The following is a 19,911-nucleotide window of genomic DNA, read 5'->3' on the forward strand; positions in this document are numbered from 1 at the left end:
TTCGAGTAAATTGCATATTCATATCTTCATATGTATGTTTATTTTTAACCAGCAAACTCAATAAGTTTTATTACACATTAATGCTGACGCCTTTTACGACTACAATAAAGACGAATGCGCTTGGTTTTCCCTACAATCATCGCAGCCAGTCGCCAGAGTCCATAGTTGGATTTTCAAAATCAATTGATTAAAAATTTATTATGTGAGTTCGTATGTGCCACTAATGAGGAAAAAACTATAATAGTCGACAATATGGAAACCAACATATCAGCAGAAATTAATGAAAAGGAAGGCAGCGGCAGATAGCGGCTCGATGTTGAATTCGAATCATATGGTTTAGTGAGTGTAAGAATAATTAAGATGTAGGTACGAGTACTAATACTAATACTAAATATTTATGGTGCGTATTTGTGCAATCACTTCTTTTTCGTTGTTTTTTTTTTTTCAATTTTTGATGTCGAAAAAATTTCCATCAAAACATCAAACTTTTTAATTAAAATTTTTAGACAAACTCAGGGTATGCAGTTTACAAAACTTTCCATTCAAGTTTGGTATTTGCATTCTCTTCCATAAAACGAATGTTAAAAAAAAATTGTATATGGAGAAGATGCGCAAGAACGCCGTGATTCTTTGGTCTTCTCATAACATGACTGAGCAACTTTATTGCTACCAAGAATAAAGGTGTTTTGAATCTTGTCCAGCAGTGTAAGGCCGCAGACCCGTCTCAGCATCCGCTTTTCTGCCGCGTGCAGTTTCAGTTCTAGTTTACATGGTATATATAGCCTAGTCGGATGCATTTGCCATTCCCGGACTTTTCAAGCTTTTGTAAATTCTTCATTTTAATTTTTGCGGAACTTTCTTGTCGCACAAGACTTCGAAGGTTGCTCTGCAGCTTTGCCATCCATATTGAATTCAGTGAGCAATTTCTCATTCTAAGGCGCCATCTTCGCTGACATGCCAGCCCAAATACTTAAAGTATCATACTTAAAACTATCAACAAATTTGAAGGCGCACACTATTTATTGTAAAAGCTGGACTCTCACAACTCGTTGTGGCAAAATTAAACTCGATTGCTTTGGGCTTTGTGCGGCTTACTTGTATCCAAGTCGACTCATGGAAGGTAACCCACCGCCTCAGACTTTCTTGGAGGATGGCTTTGTCGCGTACGAGAAGGGCTACATCGTCAGCATACAGCAGTGTACAAGGGAGGTTGCCTTGGATTTCCCGCGTAAGGAAGTCCGTCACCAGATTAAAGAGAAGCTTTATGGTAGATCAGTCCACTCGCACATTTTACCTGAGGAGTTACTCGATGGTAGGTATCAATGACATGTTTAATGATGGTTTCCGGGATCAGGTGCTTGCTTCATGTCGTTCAAACGAGTTTCTAGGCATGCGGTCGAACGCCTTTTCGAGGTCAATAAAGACTCTAAACAGATTTTCTTTATTTAATCGGTGTTTTTCTATGACCGTACGAAAAATGTAGATAGCATCAACAGTCGACTTCCTACTCACGAAACCGAACTAGTTGCTTGGTAATGCGTACGTCGAGGATACGTTCCCATGTCTTTAGACAATGTGACATAAGTTTTATTCCCAAGCAGTTTGAACAGCCCTTGACATCGCCTTTTAAGGAGAAGGTGCTGAGTTGATTCCACCTCATCTTCTCTGCATCCGACGCAAAAAGGACTTGAGGTAATTCCAAGTCTCACAGCATGCACACCTCGCGGTCAATGTCCTGTGAGAACGCCTACAAAGTTCGAGAGCTAGGATTTTGTCAACCTTAGAAGATTGCTCGACGTAGTTAGAAGGATTGTAAGTAGCTCAACTGATCTGGTTTTTTTTTACTTTTTTTGATGTTTCCCGCCAACAATTTAATCAGCTGTTCGTAAAACTTGGCAATTGTTAATGATTCTGCGTTCATGTACTTTTTTGATATTTTCCTCTTTGAGAGCGAATTCCCGGAAATTAAGTTACTGGAACGTTACTGGATAATTTTTACATGAACAGATCTATTATTGAATCATGGGCTGTTTCTATAAAAAAAAGTTGATTACATTAGATTATATTACAGGGTCCGGCGCCCGAAGTCTTACCAACTTTGGACCGCTCACGCAACTGATGGACGGGCATCAGCTGTCTGTTATTTGGCTAAATGACAGTCCAGAGTATTGTTCACAAGCGCACGGAACCATATTGCCGAGAGTAAACTCCAAAAAAGAAAATCAGTAATAGATTTCAAAAAATGAATAAGCGCCTTGAGCGAAATCCCAGACGAAGTGCCAATCAAATGGCGGAAAAATTGAAAATATCTAACCGTAGCATCCGTCGCATACAGAAAAATGATCTCAAAGTTAAGCCGTACACGATCCATGAGCATGATCTCACACCAAAGCAGCAACAAGTCAGACTTGGGAGAGCGAAGGAGTTGTTTCGCTTGGCCGAAAGCGGTCAATTTCCGAACATTGTGCTTTCTGACGAGAAAAATTTTCAAAGTGAGCAATCCGTAAACTCCCAAAACGATAGGGTTTATTTGACCGGCCATTCATACGAGAATTTGAATCATCGATTGGCCACTAGGAAGCAGTACCCGCCACAGGTAATGGTTTGGGCCGCTATAACCGCAGATGGGCACTCTCCAATCGTTTTCATCGAGCCTGGCGTCAAGGTAAATGCGAAATATTATCGGGAAAGTATTCTGGAGTTTGCTTTGAAGCCGTTGGCAGGCAAACATTTCGGTGGCAGACCATGGACTTTTCAACAGAACTCGGCATCGTCTCACAAAGCTCGAGTGAACCAAGAGTAGCTAAAAACAACGTTCCGAACTTCATAACGTCCACACAGTGGCTCTCAAGTTCACCAGACGGGAATCCGATGGATTATTCTCTTTAGGCCATTTTGGAGAGCAAGGTCCGACCCAAAAGATTAACTAGTCTCGAGTCGCTGAAAAAAGCCATTGCCCGCGAGTGGACCAAAATACCTGCAAATCACATTCAGACAGCTGCCGATTCGTTTCTGGACGGTCTCAAGGCCATATTCAAGACAAAAGGTGGTCAAATCGAGCAAAAGTAAATTGATTCTTAATTTTGTATTATTTTCCATCATTTTTTACTTTGAATTGCTTACTTACTTACTTAGGTGGCCATATCAACCCGTTACCGAGTTACGGCCGACCTCAAAAGCTCTCTCCAGGCGCCTCTGCTCCGCGCGCGCCTTCTCCAATTCTGTACACCAAGCGAGCATAGGGTTTCCTCCACCTGGTCTTTCCACCGGAGCAATGGTCTTCCTCTTCGTCGGCTCCCTTGGACTTCGCCCTCGAACACCTTCTTTGCTGGAGCTTCTTCATCCATACCCACGACATGCCCTAGCCAACGCAGGCGTTGGATGGCGATGCGTTAAACTACGTCAATGTCGGCGTAGAGCTCATACAGCTCGTGGTTCATTCTTGAACGGTATTCTTCGCCAACGCGCACAGCTTTTCTCTCGAGCACCTCAAGAGCGGCTGCATCGCTTTGTGACACTACCCATGCCTCTTTGAATTGAATAAAAGTAATTTTCCAAACTAAATGTATGGCCTTTTTAATTGGTTACACTTCGCGAGCCGGATCCTGTATACTTACATAAGAAAGCGTCGCTTTGACGTGGATTTTCCACTTCTGTTTTTATTTCAATTCATCTATTACCTCTTCAAATTAAAATCATTAAGTAAATATGTTCGGGCAGCGGTTTAACTTGGTTTCCCATATACATACAAACACACATACGCTTGTATATTTTCATTGCTATATACATATGCCAACCCACGCACAATCCTTTTCTCCGCCAATTTTCAACGCATGTGGCTCTAAGAACGCAATTTTCGATTTCTGCTACCCTTCTACAATAGAATAAGTAGATAGCTGTATATTATTTTCGCATGCCAATTTTATTTCTGCATGACACGCGCGCATAGTTTTCCGACCCCTATGGCCTTTTTTTTTGCAAATTCCACATAGAAGTGTGCGATAGCTAAAAAAAACAAGAATATTTAAGTTGATGATCTGCTGTTTCTAACAGCGGTTCCCCCATGCGGCTTCCAACTAACACAATGCACTGATATTCACTCACACAATCACATTGATTCAGCAAAAGTAACTTTGCCGTTGCCGAGTTTACCGGCGCGCGCATCACTCAGTTCTCTTGTGGACGCAGCCTAATTGCGGTGGCACGTGACTTTGGGCACAGCATAAAATTGCTACATTACAAATGAATATGACGAATGTTGACGTCAGTTTAAGAACTAAAACTTGGCAAAAACAACAACGTACTGAAAATGAGAGTTCACTAATACGAATATCCTGTAGAATTTGTTTACGCATGTGGCCCAACAAATATGTATGCATGTGCGTGCAACTCATACGCATGTATTATAATATAATAAAACCAACTTTTTATTTCTAACAAAGTCCGTAATAATACGTATTACAGTTTCACTTTTTTCGCTGTTAGTGCTTTCCCAACGGATTTCTGGTTCTTCGCTTTTACTGCCATGGCCGCTTTGCCCGCGACGCTGGTTGTATCCTGCAATTTGGAGAAGAACGACTTGGACGACTTCAATGCGCGCTGATCGTCGCTGGTTGTGTTCAACTGCAAGTTAAAAATTAAATATTTTTGTTTAATGAAAAAACTAAAAACAAAAAACAATTGCTTAAATTTACCTTTTCGACATTGCGATGTCTTGTTAGCGACTTTAGCAGCTTGGCGCTTTCCTCTTTCTTGGTGGGCGCTATGCCCAGCTCCTGCTTTTTCTTGCTCTTCTCATCCAATATCTGGTTGATGGCACGTTGTTTCTGCTTCTTCTTGCGTCGCTCGCGATTCTTGTCTGTGCGGTTACGTTCCGTTTTGCCGACTAATTCATTCTTAGGTCCGCGGTATACTTCTTTGGGCGCAAGTAATTTGGCATCACTAACCGCCACAGGAGCCACCTCTTCCATTGCCACCGCTGGTGTGTTTGTTATAATTCTAGCCTCTGGCGCGACCGGTTTCGGTGTGAAATGGAAATTGGATAGTGCATCCAATTTAACGAATAACGAACGCATAAGATCTTTGATTTCCTTGTGCTCTTTGGATTCCTCCTCAGCTGTATCGCCCCGATTCGGATCCAATTTATTCATCTCTTTTTGATATTCTTTCTCGTATACTTGAGCTAGCGATTCTTTGGACTTGTCTTGGTCCAATATTAATTGCTTTCGTAGTTCGTGTGGAGTTTGCACAGGTTTTATTTTGGGTTGTGGATCATCCCACGCTTGGTCTTTAATGCGTTGTTTTATTATATCCTCCAAGCAGCGCGTTGTCTGTTCAGTGATAATGGGGGCTGGTCGCACAGTTGACTCGAATTCAAGCACCTCCTCTAGCAGTGAATTTGCTGGTCTGCTAGCAGCTTGGACTTCTCCTCTCAATTGCCAGGTCTTTTCGCCCAGCACTTCTGTCTCATATTCGCGTATACGTTGCTGCAAACGTGACTGCCGTATTTCAAACGAAGATTGTGGCTGCCCCTTTTTATCATTCGCTTCATCGTCCGTATCATCATCCGAACCTGAAGAGGCGGGTTGTAGAGCTCCTTTGGTAGTAAGGCTTTCATTATCGCTATCACCATTTTCATCATCTTTTTGCTCAATATCATCGTCTTCCTCCTCTTCTCCTTCTTCGGCGTTTAGATCTTCATCTTCCTCCATATCTTCTACCTCGTCACCACTTGGCGCATCTGCGAAATGATCTTTCTGTTTATTCCGCCTATCTTCTTTTTTTATTTCTTCCTCATCTTCGCCAGCTTCATCAAAAAAGTCTTTGTATGTTGGATTTTCATCTTCACTATCATCATCGCCTTCTATACCCAAATTCTCATCAAAGAAGTCAACACCAGCATCGATGGAATTATTAGTTTTGCTCTTCTTACGGCGCATCTCTTTAGCGTCTTCTTCTTCCAGAAATGATTCCATTTCACTCAATTTAAAGAATTTATCGTCTACTATAGAGGGACGGATCTTTCTCTTGTTTCTATGTTCTTTCTCTTGCTGAACGACATTTTGCTCCTCGAATTCATCATCATCCTCAGCACTAAACAAGTCGTGAACGCCGGAATTATCTTTTGCTTCATTCTCACTCTCCACCAAATCCTCTTCAACCGATTCTTCATTTTCGCCTTCATCCAAACGTACCTCAAGTTTTTCTTCCCGCAATGACAGTAGCTTTGATGCATTTTCTACCATAGCTGAAATGATTGTGTTGTTGCGCAGTTCTAACTGTTGCCAAATCTGTTCTTCATCCATGTCCTCCAAGAACAACTCCGGCAATATTTCTGGCGCTTTTTTAGTTGTTTCATCATTTCTTACACAGGCTTGGTATGTTTTCTGCAGCAAAGATTTTATCCGCTCCTGCTTCGTCGTTGGAACACTAAAAATTTTAGTAAAGAGATTATTTTGTTTTTGTATATTTGTGCACCACGTGCATTACTTACACAAGTAAAAATTGTGTCGGATCATCGGTAATTTCATTGAACTCTTTAGAGATTTCACTAAATGTTTCATTCTCGCGAAGAAGGCCTTCTTTAACGCTGGCCATTGTAAGCAAATCAACTAATATTGTTTTTATTTAAAATTATTTAAAGAAATCACAGCGCAAAAATGTACCATAGAAGATGTAAATAAAACTGCTTCTTTTCAAGCGACCATTCACAATAATTTTAGACACCCGAACTGCCACACAAAAATTGAATATTGGTGGTGCCAGACTCCTATATTAGTAAGTTAGTTAAATTCATTATTTAAGCTCTCAGCGCTTCAGAGCAAAGAATACCTGAATTATAAAGAATTCCATAAAGTTTCCACTCTTTTATTTCTGATTCGTTTTGATAGTTAATTTATAAATTGTCAAGGTGCAAAAACAAACGATGTATTTGAAATGGATATACGTTTTTGGCACAAATAGAGATGCATTTTTTAAATATGGTTTTCCGACACCATCTGGTTCTACATATGTATATATAATTGGCGCGTACATCCTTTTTGGGTATTTGGCCGAGCTCCTCCTCCTATTTGTGGTGTGCGTCTTGATCTTGTTCCACAAATGGAGGGACTTACAGTTTCAAGCCTACTCCAAACGGCAGATAATTTTATGAGTAGCTTTTTTCATGGCAGAAATACCCTCGGAGGTTTGCCATTGCCTGCCGAGGGGCGACCGCTATCAGAAAAATGTTTTTCTTAATTTTTTTTGGTGTTTCACTGAGATTCGAACCTACGTTCTCTCTGTGAATTCCGAATGGTATTCACACACCAACCCATTCGGCTACGGCGACCGCCCAACATCTGGTTCTACCATTTGTAATAACTAGGGCTTTTTCCTACAACGGCCTTTTGCTACTGCGATGTTAATCAAGGCTTTTAGGCATTTTGACTTCATTATTCCTCCTGCATGCACAAAAAACGTGATAAGAGCTTAACGCTGTAATCAGCTAAAATTTAGCAGAATTAGATCTACAACTAATGTGGGTTAACAACTATACTTAATCCTCATAATTTAAGCGGATTATGGGAATTGTCGATGCCGAAATTGCCGAAAAATGACAACTAATATTTATTGTTAATGAAAAATAATAAAACTTTTAAAGAGAAGAACAAGAAAGACTGGATGAAATGCTAGTTTGCACTAATTAAAATTAAATTAATTCTTTTGATATTTCGGGTCAGTTTCAGCAATTGCAATTTAAGATTCTTTTAAATAAATAATTATTTCGTAGTATCAGTTGCCTGCCCGTATTTGTTGCCTGCGATCCATCTTTTACTGACAAAACTATCCTATAAGCAAATCAACTGTTCGCTACTGCGCCTAACAACCAACTGTAACACTACAACTTTAAACAGAATTAACTTCGCTGGTAATCCTGATTAATGCCGCCGTCTGTCTGGGTTATAACCAACCCAGCGATCGGTTCATTATCGACGTAATTGATATATTGTGTTTAATTTAGTTATTTACTTCATTTATTAATTAATATTTCGTTAATTCCGCGTTCTCATTCGATTGATGTTTCCCACCCAAGCTGTTTGATTTTTAATATTGTACCAAATCTAACAGTAATATTTCTTCTTATCGCAACGAAACCATTTTAAAAACAATGTATAACTAATTTTTACAAAATTCTCGCCTGCACAATGAATTATAGGTTGTTCAGTAATTCACTCACTGATGATGCCACGTTCTGGTTGCTTCAGCAGTCACGCCAATATTGGCAGTAACGGCGGATTTTAAAAGCTGTTACTGCCAATCCGTAATTTCCATAATTTTCACATGCTACACATCTGGTAACTCCGTTATTTCAGATGTTTTTCAAAACCCATCCCGACTGTGGTGGATTACACATATTTGGTGGTGGGCATAATTTGTTTTTTTTTTCACTTGGCGTCTTGAAAACATTTTGCCGGCGTATAAAGAATAGTTTTGGGTTCCTAGATAGAATATGGATAAAAGCTTGGTGCTGCTGTTAGCGCTCGGAGGTGTCGTACGCTACTATCTGCAAAGTCTCCATTGGATTGGCGAACGGGTTGAAGTGTCAACACCTATAAACTCATTCAAGCGAGGTTAGTCAGATTCAATACCAGTAATTAAAATTCATTAATAAGTAATCTTTCCCCACACAGTGCAAGAAGGAATATATCTCTATGAGAATGGAATAGATCCATATACGGGCGATGTGGTGCACGAGTTGCCTGTAGTTTTAGTACTACTCGTTCGTGTTTTCGGCTGGTTTTCCAACTTTGTGCCACTACTCTACATTCTCTTGGATCTGTCCACAGCAATGCTGTTATATAAATTGGCACAAAAGTTCGTGCAGTCCAAATTGTTGGAACAAAAGCAGCAAAGTTCGGAGTTTGCTTTAGGTACAGAGGAGTTGCAAGTGCAGGAGTCTGATATGGAAGTGGTGCCGCGTTGTGTGTTACTGTCTTATCTTTTCAATCCTTTAACGCTAGTTAGTTGCGCTGGTCTAACATCGACAGTTTTCAGCAATTTTCTGCTGGCGCTAACACTGTATTTTTTGGTGCAACGGTATTTGTTGCCTTGTGTGTTCTGCCTAGCGCTAGAAACAATGCGCAGCTTATATCCGCTAGTACTAATTGCACCTATTGTGTTGGTCTTCACACAACACTCAAAAATCACTACATCCAGTGCCATTCGTGTGGTCGCACTATTTGTCGCTGCATGCGCTGGAATCACTCTAGTCAACTATGCTTTAATGCAAAGCTGGAATTTCTTAGATGCCACGCTCGGTTTTATGTAAGTAATGGATATGTTTTACTAAATTCAATGTTGTTAATCGCTTTGCTTTACTCACAGCTTCTTCTATCGTGATCTGCAGCCAAATATCGGACTTTTTTGGTACTTCTTTACTGAAATGTTCGAACACTTTCGCACGATGTTCCTTATTACATTCCAAATGAACGCCACCGTCCTTTACCTTGTGCCATTGTCACTCAAATTACGCAAAGAACCATTGTTATTGGCAACAGTGCTCATTGCCCTAATGTCCATATTCCGTTCGTATCCCTGTGTTGGTGATGTAAGTTTTTATTTGGCTCTACTTCCGCTGTGGCGTCGTTGCTGGAAATGTAAGGTTTTTGTTGAATAATAATAAATAGTTGGAAAATATTAATATTTTATATTACAGTTATGGCGCATAATTTTGTGGTGTTCTGTTTCTTCGTGGTGACATTATCAATGATGCCAGCACTTTGGCAATTATGGATTTATTCCGGTTCGGCGAATGCCAACTTCTACTTTGGTACAACGTTGGCCTTCTCCACAGGACAAGTAAACCAAACATAATTACAACTAAAACCATTTTTTTATTTTACTGTTTCTTCCACAGATATTTCTGGTCACCGATTTGTTGTTTGCCCATGTCAAACGCGACTTCTGTCTACGTAATGGCTTGAAGGTCTATGTCGATGGCAAGGAAGCTAAAATTATTTTGGAATAAGAACTATGCTGCCTAATGTCCAGTACTTAAGCTGTCTCTTAAATGTACCAATTGCACACTGCTCTGTTATTGACTGCATTTATTAGTGAAAAGCCGAGTATTGGCTGCTGAGTTGTCATTATCGGAGTGCGCGTATGGAATTTTTAGTATTAAAAAAAGTGGAACATGGAATGTTTGTTTTAGCAATTAAAAAAAAAAAGGAACTTACACATATTTCAAAATTATTTATGTGCAATTTAAATTTAATAGGCAGGTGAAATGCGATCAAATTCGTCGCACTGAGCAGTAATAACCGACCACTATCCACAACCAAAACAAAAAAACGCGAAGTCATAAACGAAACACTTTTTCTGCATATGCCATACTTTGTAACAAAATGAGTAAAAAACGGTATCTCAATATCCGGCCAATAGTTCAAATACTTACCGTGTCTAATCATTTCCTTCCCCAAAACAAAAGTGAAGCTCCTTGACTTCGCCTTTACTGTCATTATTTTGAATCCATCGGCTCCCACGATCGTTTAGAAAATCATCCAGTGGGAAAAATAGCGGGAGCTTTGTGATATCTCGAATGTCGTTGAGTATTAAATTCTTTTTTACTTAAATGATTGATCTGGAAAATTTTTGAATGACCTTTTTTAGTCGTGGTGAGAGAAAATTCTCTGTCTTCTCTTAGCGTTGTGCGGCTTACGATATCGAAAATCTTCGCTAAGTTTAACGTTAGTAGCACAGTTCTTAAAAGACCGATTTTGGTTTAGGCCGCGATTTATTCGATAGCCAGTTCTACGTATTAAAATTTTCCTCACCTTCACATGCCGGGCATATATTGTAGGGGTTGATTCTGTATGAGTAGGACTTTAACCTGCTAAAAAAGAAGACAGTATTCTAGACAAAGTTACGCTCGAAGCTATGCTGATGTGTAGACGGTATCATTCCCCTTGGTTAGCGGGTTTCTCAGGTTTTAGTAGTGGGACCACTTTCCCTGCTTTTTATTTGTCAGAAATTATGAGAGTGGCCATAGACAGGTTGAATACCCTCGTGAGGAATCCTACTCCCAATAGACCCATGTTTTTCAGCATCAGCATTTTAACTCCGTCAGGGCCAATGGTTTTGGATGATTTAGCTTTATTGCCAGTCACCTGAACATCATCACTGGAGAAAGTAAGTGTCGCACTGTTCTTCGGCAGTTTGTACAGCCGTCTGGTTCGACAGGTACCTTACGGTGGGACCAGAGCTTACTCACTTCAGTACTGAAGATGCAGGTTTTCAGATGATCTTCCCATTTAGTCCGCTTATGCTGGGTGACCAGTTGCCGCATCGCCAAATTAAGCTCCTTTATGCGGGGATTCCCGGGATCGGTCTAGCCTAGGTGGCCACGCTCGTTTGCTAAAATGGATACTTCCTGCAGGAATGAAGCGAGCCTCAGCGGCTGAGAATGCGCATTCGCCTGCGCGCACGTCGGTGAGGATGGGGAGAGCGGGGAAGGTGTCCTCGGTAAATTCCGCGAAGCTGGCCCAATTAGCTTTGTTGAAGATAATATAAGACGGGTGATTCGCGGAAACAAAGACGGCAGGTCTCTCAATAGAGACGATAATGGGCAAGTGGTCTGATGCAAGCGTTAGCATAGGTCTCCAGGTGATGCTATTTATCAAACCAGCGCTAGCTATTGTTATATCAGGTGAGCTGTTGCAATTGCCCTCTACCCTGGTGGGGGCGTCGTCGTTCACAGTGCTGAATATCGAATCGTCAATCTGCTCTGCCAATTGATTTCCTCTACGATCGTTTGACAGGCTTGAATGCCAAAGTTCGTGATGCGCATTGAATACACCTACAATCAATCGGTTTTGAACTCTAAGCGCACCAATATCAGGATGATATCCAGCCGGGCAGCAGGTGACAGGGGGTATGTAAATATTAAAAATTTCGAGCTCGACATCGCCTGGCCGAACATCTATGCCTTAGCATTCTGAGGTGCTACCCCCGCTGTCGATCAGACGACACTGCACTGTGTGGTGGACTATGAACGCTACGCCACCACGATTGTCTCGCTCGCGATCTTGCCTGCGCACGTTATAGCCATCCCTCGTTAACAGGGAAGAGTTGTGTTGCGCCAGTAAGCTCCTTACCGTGAAGGTATGGGTTGTGGTGGCGATTAGTAGTTCCGGCCTATCAGGGGATTTGATAGCCATTGGGGCAATGGAAGCCTGGTGACGAGAGCCACATACCGTGTGGACCACTCCCTATGTGACTTAAGGCCTGTACAGGTCTTGCACTTATTGCACCTAGCCGAGGTGGCGTTCCGGTGGAGCCGTTTATGGCAAACGCAACAATAGAATATCTTTGGCCCATAGTTGGATTCAATACCAGCTCTAAGGAGAAGTATTTGGAGCAAGATTGCTGCATGGAATTACTCCTGTGATGATAAACTGTTCACTAAACAGGGCTAAGTTTACTGGGGTGGCAGCCTTTCGTCGGGAAAAATCTCAGTTATTCCGGTAACGTAGAATCGGCTGCCAGGGAATGCTCATACATTTAATAGCTGACAGGTCATGTTGTTGTTGTTGTTGTTATTGTATCAGCATAAACATTCCCCATACTTACATACGGGGAATGCTGCTGGAGTGACAGTCCTTGGCCGGATATAACTCCGGGTCGTTTCGGTAACGTAGAACTGACTGCCATGGAAACGCTGACAGGTCATCGGCAACATTGCTTCTTTTCTTCGTAAAAGTAGTCGTCAGCGGATGAGGATATATGTATGTAGATACTCATGCGGTGCGGGGTGTTACAGCACAATATTGCAAATGAACTTTCCACACTTAAATCGTTAAACTTTTCTTTTGTTTTCGTTTAATAATTTATTGCATAATTCATATTAACATTTCTCTTTTTCACATTTGATTTATTTATTATTTTACGATTCAATAAGTTATAATAGGTTTAGTAGTAATATGCATAGGTGGAAATGTATAATTTTGCGTGCTCTTTGCCTAGTGTTGTTAAATCATATACGTATCTGTATGTATGTAGTAAACACATACATACATGCACATCGAATTCCTGTATTTCAAGGAATTCTGCTACTTTGATTTTGGTTAAAGCAACCTTTCCTTTCTTTGGGCTGGCCTTTGTCACCTCACCAATACTAACTTAAGAATTATATAGAAAGGAATACTTTTGTAAAAATTAGTGGAGTAGAAGATTTTATAATAGGAGCTTGATTATAACGATTGAACGAGAACAAGTTTAGGTTTAGCTTAGCTTAGTTGATTTCATTTTATTTAATGGATGATTTTTTTCGTTTTTTTTACCTATGCGAATGCGTTTATATGATTTAATTTTGTTTAGCGTTTATATGTATATGGATTTTTATTGTATTTTGTATAACTGCCAACGTTTATAATGCGGCTTACATACAATACAACTACTTTTCGTCTTTCATTCTTTGTTTTTGTTTGTTTGTTGAAGTTATGCTTTATTAATTAATTTATATATTTAGATCGATGTAATTCGCAATATATGTAATTATGATGCTCAGTTATTCGTTATTTATGTTTGTATGTATGTAATTAATAATTGATTGCAAGTTCTGAATGTGAATTGAACGTCTAGTGCTACTTCGCTTTAGGTATATGCATGCATGTATGTGTGTATGTATTTATGTATTGGACTAAAATCAGCTAAGGTTGTGTACTTAATGTCTTCATCGCGGTTGCTAGCAAATATGACTAGCAACACAAAGTGTGGCTGCCAAGAGACACCAAAATGTGTAAGCTTAAAAACGTAATCGAACACTTTTTTAAACATAATTTTTTTGTTTTTGTTTTTAAGTATGTAAATGCAGTAAAGTTATATGTAGGATGCAATGTGTAGGTTGTTACAAATATCTTTATGTTCACGTCGTTGGTGTGCATGTGAGTGTACATATGTCTGTATATAGTGGAAAAAACTTGTCAAACTTTTATTTATAAATAGTATGTATGTATTAACAAATAATTTTCGTATATCTAAAAAGTTTGATATTCAATTCGTTTCATATGTAAGTTCAATCCTTTAACAGCAATATTCGAAAGTATGTGTACAGTACGACACTGATCTGTCACTTGTTATTTATTTGTGTTTTTGTTTTCTGTTTTTTGATTAACTTACGCGCTTACAAACTACATACAATCGCTTGGAACGCACTAAATATGCCGCGCCACAATCAGTAAACTTAAAAGCCAAAAATGTTCCAATTTTATTGGGCATGCTGACTACCGTTTGCATGCTTGCTAAATACACTTCCAAAATGGCAAGTCGTAAATCCTCTGAATATGTTTTGATTATTTATTCATAATTGCGCTCCAACCTCAACTAAGTTCTACTTGACGTGCTTCTTCTTCAATCGCATTACAATTGCAATACATAATTGACAACATTCGCCTCTTCGATTACCCCACGACTACTTCCATGTAGACGCTTAACAGGCGCCGTTGCGCTATACTCCGCTCCAAAACGCGTTGTCTTATGAGCGCGTTTCCGCTCATTTCTATCAAATACAAGTTGTGTTCGCTACATTCTTGGACCAAGCATCGCACACTTCCAAGATATACGCCGTTATCTTTGGTGGGTATATGTGTGTGTTTAGTCCAAGAATGGGTTTTGTCATAGAGGTCTTTGCGGCACAGGTGTTGTCGTTGCTGCTACCACAGCAGCATTGCTCGCCGCCGACATGTTGTCCTTACCCAGTTTGGGTCGCGTTGTTGGTGGCGGTGGTGGTGGTGCCCGCCGCATGCGCTGCTGCAATATGCGTGGCAGCTGAGGATGTGTTTTTTGTGGTGCAGGCGGCAATGGCATGCCGCCGCCGCCGTGTTTGCCCATCGAGGAGGTAGCCGATGAGGAGCCGGAAGTACCGGATGCAGAACTCGTTGAAGCGTGCGACGTAATCGAGCCACCAGGTGGTAGTGCTGCTGGCACAACAATGGGATGTGCAAGTTTTATAGGCTGCGCAGAGTATGATTCCTCTTCGGCCTCGGATGTAAGCGAATTCGTGTCTGATGGCGTGGGTGAGGGTGATGGCGGTGAAAGCGCCTCCTGTTCTTGTAAGAATACACGAAATCCCTGAATCGATTCATTTAGTGCCCACAATTGTGAGAGTAGTGAAAGATCTAACTGTCGCAGACCATACATTTCACGCCGCAGTATGGCTAGTTGGGTGTCTAGTGTGCTCGTACTGCTACTTCCGCTGCCGCTGCCTAAACCAGTTGAAAGTGATGTGCCGCCGTTATCGGTATGTGTGTTTGTAGGCGTATGATGGCTGCTGTGCGATGAAGAGGCACGACTGTGCAGACTTTCGCGATCGCTTAACGACTCCTGCGTCGATGACAAGCTGCCGTGCCGGTAGTGGTTACGTGTAGCTGCCGCCGAAGTTGAGGGCCCCAAAAAGAGCTCAACACTTTCAACACCGTGTAATGCATGGTGATGGTGGTTTAGCGGCGATGCAGTATTCGAGTGCGTTGCTGATGAGGCTGTCGACGAAACGCCTGCAGCTGCTGTGCTCAGACTTTTTGGCAGTGGCGGCAAACCGGGCAAAGACAATTTATTCAATTCGCTATCCATTTCACGCTCACGTGAACGCTCTTTTGCTAATCTCATATATCGTTTAATATTTTAATGATTTCTAGATAATTTTATTTTTATTAAATTTGCGCGTTTAATTCGCATTTAATATTATATTATGACTTTTACGAAATTATTTTTGTAACACTTCGTCCATGTTTTCAATGTATATTGAACTTCCAACTTTGGCGGCACATGGGACATTGCTTATTCATAGTTTGCAAATTCAACCACTTCACAATGCAGTGCATATGAAAACAATGAGAGCACACGCCCCACACTAAAGGACAATCGTCACCAGGCAGCGAACACTCCGGACAGGTACCTAATATTATTGGAATAGGCATGAATATCAACTGAATAAAATAAATAATTATTCTTTTTCTATTGATTGCATCAAATTTGGTGCCTTTACCACTTACTCTCGAATGACATTCGACAGATGCCACAATTCTCATCATTTGCGATCCATCGCCAAGTTGCTACTCCAGTCCATGATTTAATTGTTAGTTTCATTTTGCAATCATTAGGATCATTTATTAAAACAAATGCAATATACACAGCAAAATATTTTTGTTTTGTTAACAGCCCTACAAATAAATTTTCAACGAAAATTTTCACAATTCTTGTCCTGGCCCTTTTTACGTTTTCTGCTTTTGATTTTGCTATAATGCGGCGAAAATGGGTTGAGCGAATATCAAGAGAAAGACTAAATCGCAAATTAATTGCAGCTGCCACACTGCGAAAAGATAGCGGTTTAAACTTAAAAATTTAGAGTAGAAAAAATAATATACATAGAAAATAAGATATTTTTTGTGAGGAAAAAGAAATCCATTATTTCTGTTTGTGGACGATCTTTAGTTCCTGGACCAGTCAACTTCGATTATATAATTTACATCTACCAAAAAAATAATGGAGTTTTTCTTCAAACTCTCATAGTAAAGCCACATGATATTTTATACAAACCTTGGATAAGCAAACTTTATTTATTACATCGAGCAATGAATTGAAATTTGATTAGATTTCTTAAAAGTTTAAATTAAGTTAAGGTTATTTTGTATGTGTGCCTCATAAATAATATTAATAAAATTTAATTAGATATCTTATAAGTATTTTCGACAATTAGACAACCAATAATAAAGCCCAGAAAAACATCTCAACAGGTCCACAAAACCAGCTCTATGTAAACGAAATTTATTTCAGATATGAACAGCATAACAAATAGTACCTAAATGCCCATAAAACAAAATTCAGAAATATAACTAAAGACTTGGTTTCCAAATAGCAAAAAGAAAAAAAAAAGAAATATTTACCCTTTCATTGCCAAATGCGGTTTCATGAGTTCAACCCTTTCTTAAAGCTTTTTTATACTTGAATTAAATTTCTTTATGAGATTTATGAGCCTTAAATTGTTTATAAAAAAATGATTTATCGGTGAGAAAAAATCTTCGATTTATTACTAAAAAATTTATTTAAGAAGCTTTTGTTAAAATTTGAGACTAATTGGTTTAGCCGTTTTCGAATAATGTTGGCCACCGACTTTGAAAACACTATTTTGAGAAAAACGCGCTGCCGCTACGGTCTTGTATTTTCAAGCACTCTGAAACGCCTTTTCAAATTTGCGTGTAACTTCGAAAATATTCACCGGAACGATAATAAATTTTCTGCATGAATTCTTAAATATATGTACATTATGGAAAAAATAAAAAATTGATTTTTTGGAAATCGTAACTGTGTATAACCCCTTAATTATTTTTTTTCCTTTTGTTATATTAATTCCATTTATTTATTTATTTATTTATTAAACAAACGCCAATCGGCAATACACATACAAATAAAAAAGAGAGTACAGAATCAGCATTTATAGAGGGCTGGTAAGAAATACAATGATAAAGATTATGGGACAGAACGTTCTTGAGAAAAATCAGGGTATTACTATAGGATGATATTTTTGGCATTTCGCAGAAAAGTATCGTAGGTTCCACCAAAGCAATCGAGAATACCATGAAGTGAGTTGACGCTGATGGCTATTCTATTGCACGGGATGTGATAGACGTAGCTTTTGTAGGTAGCGACTGTTTTCAGTAGGCGACTATTCCCAAGAGTGAGACCAGCCGGGGCAAGCTCGAAGGAGCTGCGTACTTGCAGGGCATCAATAATACCATTTACCACTTTATAGAATAACGCCAGATCAGTTATGCCGCAGACTGTAGATGTTGTACCGAATGTAAATATCTTCTGTAGCTGAAACGGTTGATGATGAATGCCGGAAGGCTAGGGTCTTGCAGAGCTTACGCTGCATTCTTTCAATTCTAGTAATGCCTGCTTCAGTGTATGGAGACCAGATTATGGATTCGTACTCCAGTATTGGAAGAACTAGAGTTTTGAAAAGACAAATCAGGCAGTAGGGGTTTTTGAAGTCCTTACTATTCCTACTTATAAATCCGATTATCTTAAAAGCTCTCTGAGTTATTCCGTCTATGTGCTTGTGGAAAGTTAGTTTGGTGTTAATCGTGACACCGAAGTCTTTGATGTCATCCACCTCCCTTATTTTATCACCATTGAGTGTGTACACTGCAGGTAAGGGAGTACGCGATCTCGAGAAGGACATCACAGCACACTTTTTAAAGTTGAGATCCAGTTTGTTCCTTGTCCAGTCAGAGAGATTATCGACAACCTGTTGTAGTAGATGACTATCCAGCACACTAGTGATTGATAGATAAACTTTAAGATCGTCCGCAAAGAATAGGTATTCCGAGTTGAAGTCGTTACCAATATCATTCATGAATATGCTGAATAGAATCGGACCGAGGTGAGAACCTTGCGGAACACCAGAGTTAGCCGCTATTCATTGGATAGGAGGCCATCCATTTTGACCTGCAGGTGTCTACCAGCTAGATATGACCTAAGCCAGTCTAATGCTTTGTCGCAGACGCCATATTTCCTGAGCTTGCTTAGCAATATGTCATAAGCAACTCGATCGAACGCTTTACTGAAGTTAGTATAGATGCTATGAACACAGGTGTTGGTATTCAGTGAGTACATTTGTAGAACAACATTAAGACGCACGCCATGAGTAGGAGAAGGAGCTCGGTCAAACATAGAAGAGTACGCTCCAATTATTTATATTTATTTTACTATCGAATAACATCCACAATATAACAACCTTTAAGAATTAAATATACAATTCCAACAAACGAGTACGTGTTCAGTACTATGGTAAATCAATTTAAGGCACTTTGATCAGATATTAGTAACTGTGTAGTGAATTTCATGTTAATATCGAAGTAAAAAATGTTTACATATGACACAAAAATTTATGAAAATTATTTTTACACAAGTTAGCATGGAAAAACTGGGCTACAGAAACAAGTGTAATTTTCCAAAATGCAAATATTGGTTTAAACAAATTATTCTCTGGGTTACTTTGGTTCGCCGTCGACCACTAAAAATTGAAAGTGCGCTCCTTGCATAAATGTATTTGCACTTTTGTCATCTGTGCATAATTTGAAAGTGGTTTAAGGCACTAGCAAACAAAAAATTGTTAATTACTCATTTGAAAAAACTCAAACTTAAGGTCTCTTTTTTTCGCCGCTTCTCTGCTCGGCTCACTTGATGAAAAATTTAGATCAAAAGCAACAATAAAGTTATCGAGCAAGATTCGTCGCTAGCGAGTATGGATATACCTCATAAAACTGGTATAACTCACTATTGTACAAACAAAGTTAATTTTAGGCAGCTCTATTCCAACCCTGCCGAGATATGCTCCTTTCTACCAGTTGATTCATCTACTCACCACTTGCTAACGCTTGGCAAAAAGAAGAGGTTTCTAATCTAGTTATGTTAACTAAAATTTCTATGTAATTGTCAAAAATGGGTACAGGGTTTGTTATTTCAACAGCATGGGAAAACCATTTATTGTTAATTTTGAAAGTGTTTTAAGTCGTATTCATGAAGTTATAAAAAAACCAAATTTGTGCAAGCTTAGTACAAAACTTAGCCTTCATAATGAATTTGCAGTATTTAAGTCCAACGGTGATCTACTTGTTTAAGCTAAATCTGCAAGTTCTGGGATTAAGTTTTGATCGGATTTCTTTTATTTTTGATAGATTCTATTCTTTGATAGGATCTACTTGTCACCAAGGACACTCATTTTAGAGTATGATCACGATAAATGGCATAAGAACCATGATTTTCGCGCACGTGAATTGAATGTCTTATACCTTAGAAGAGAGATGTTATTTCTTCACTTTTTCAGGTGTAAAGAATTTGCCTGATATGATTGGCAATCACTAAACGTATAAG

At 39.5% G+C, this 19,911-nt stretch overlaps 4 protein-coding genes across 4 annotated transcripts; 1 reads left to right on the top strand and 3 right to left on the bottom strand.

Annotated features, from left to right (window-relative positions):
- Window positions 1-4,368: 4,368 nt before the first annotated feature.
- Window positions 4,369-6,698, bottom strand: LOC128862860 (U3 small nucleolar ribonucleoprotein protein MPP10). The gene is made up of 3 exons (XM_054101642.1): window positions 6,494-6,698; window positions 4,695-6,429; window positions 4,369-4,623 (listed from the first exon to the last, which is right to left on the bottom strand). Exons 1-3 carry the CDS (start codon window positions 6,595-6,597, stop codon window positions 4,459-4,461), a joined length of 2,004 nt encoding a protein of 667 aa, XP_053957617.1. The 5' UTR covers window positions 6,598-6,698; the 3' UTR covers window positions 4,369-4,458.
- Window positions 6,699-8,371: 1,673 nt separating this feature from the next.
- LOC128862861 (phosphatidylinositol glycan anchor biosynthesis class U protein) lies at window positions 8,372-10,233 on the top strand. The gene is made up of 5 exons (XM_054101644.1): window positions 8,372-8,612; window positions 8,673-9,306; window positions 9,367-9,638; window positions 9,698-9,840; window positions 9,899-10,233. Exons 1-5 carry the CDS (start codon window positions 8,492-8,494, stop codon window positions 10,007-10,009), a joined length of 1,281 nt encoding a protein of 426 aa, XP_053957619.1. The 5' UTR covers window positions 8,372-8,491; the 3' UTR covers window positions 10,010-10,233.
- A 3,219-nt stretch (window positions 10,234-13,452) lies between these two features.
- On the bottom strand, window positions 13,453-15,642 carry LOC128863725 (uncharacterized). Its single transcript, XM_054103032.1, has one exon. It carries the CDS (start codon window positions 15,640-15,642, stop codon window positions 14,653-14,655), a length of 990 nt encoding a protein of 329 aa, XP_053959007.1. The 3' UTR covers window positions 13,453-14,652.
- Window positions 15,643-15,662: 20 nt separating this feature from the next.
- On the bottom strand, window positions 15,663-16,279 carry LOC128863726 (anaphase-promoting complex subunit 11). The gene is made up of 2 exons (XM_054103034.1): window positions 16,029-16,279; window positions 15,663-15,931 (listed from the first exon to the last, which is right to left on the bottom strand). The coding sequence occupies exons 1-2, from the start codon at window positions 16,120-16,122 to the stop codon at window positions 15,768-15,770; spliced, it is 258 nt and encodes an 85-aa protein (XP_053959009.1). The 5' UTR covers window positions 16,123-16,279; the 3' UTR covers window positions 15,663-15,767.
- Window positions 16,280-19,911: the final 3,632 nt, after the last annotated feature.

The sequence above is a fragment of the Anastrepha ludens genome, chromosome 5 (assembly GCF_028408465.1).
Source record: "Anastrepha ludens isolate Willacy chromosome 5, idAnaLude1.1, whole genome shotgun sequence".
NCBI classification, from domain to species: Eukaryota; Metazoa; Arthropoda; class Insecta; order Diptera; family Tephritidae; genus Anastrepha; species Anastrepha ludens.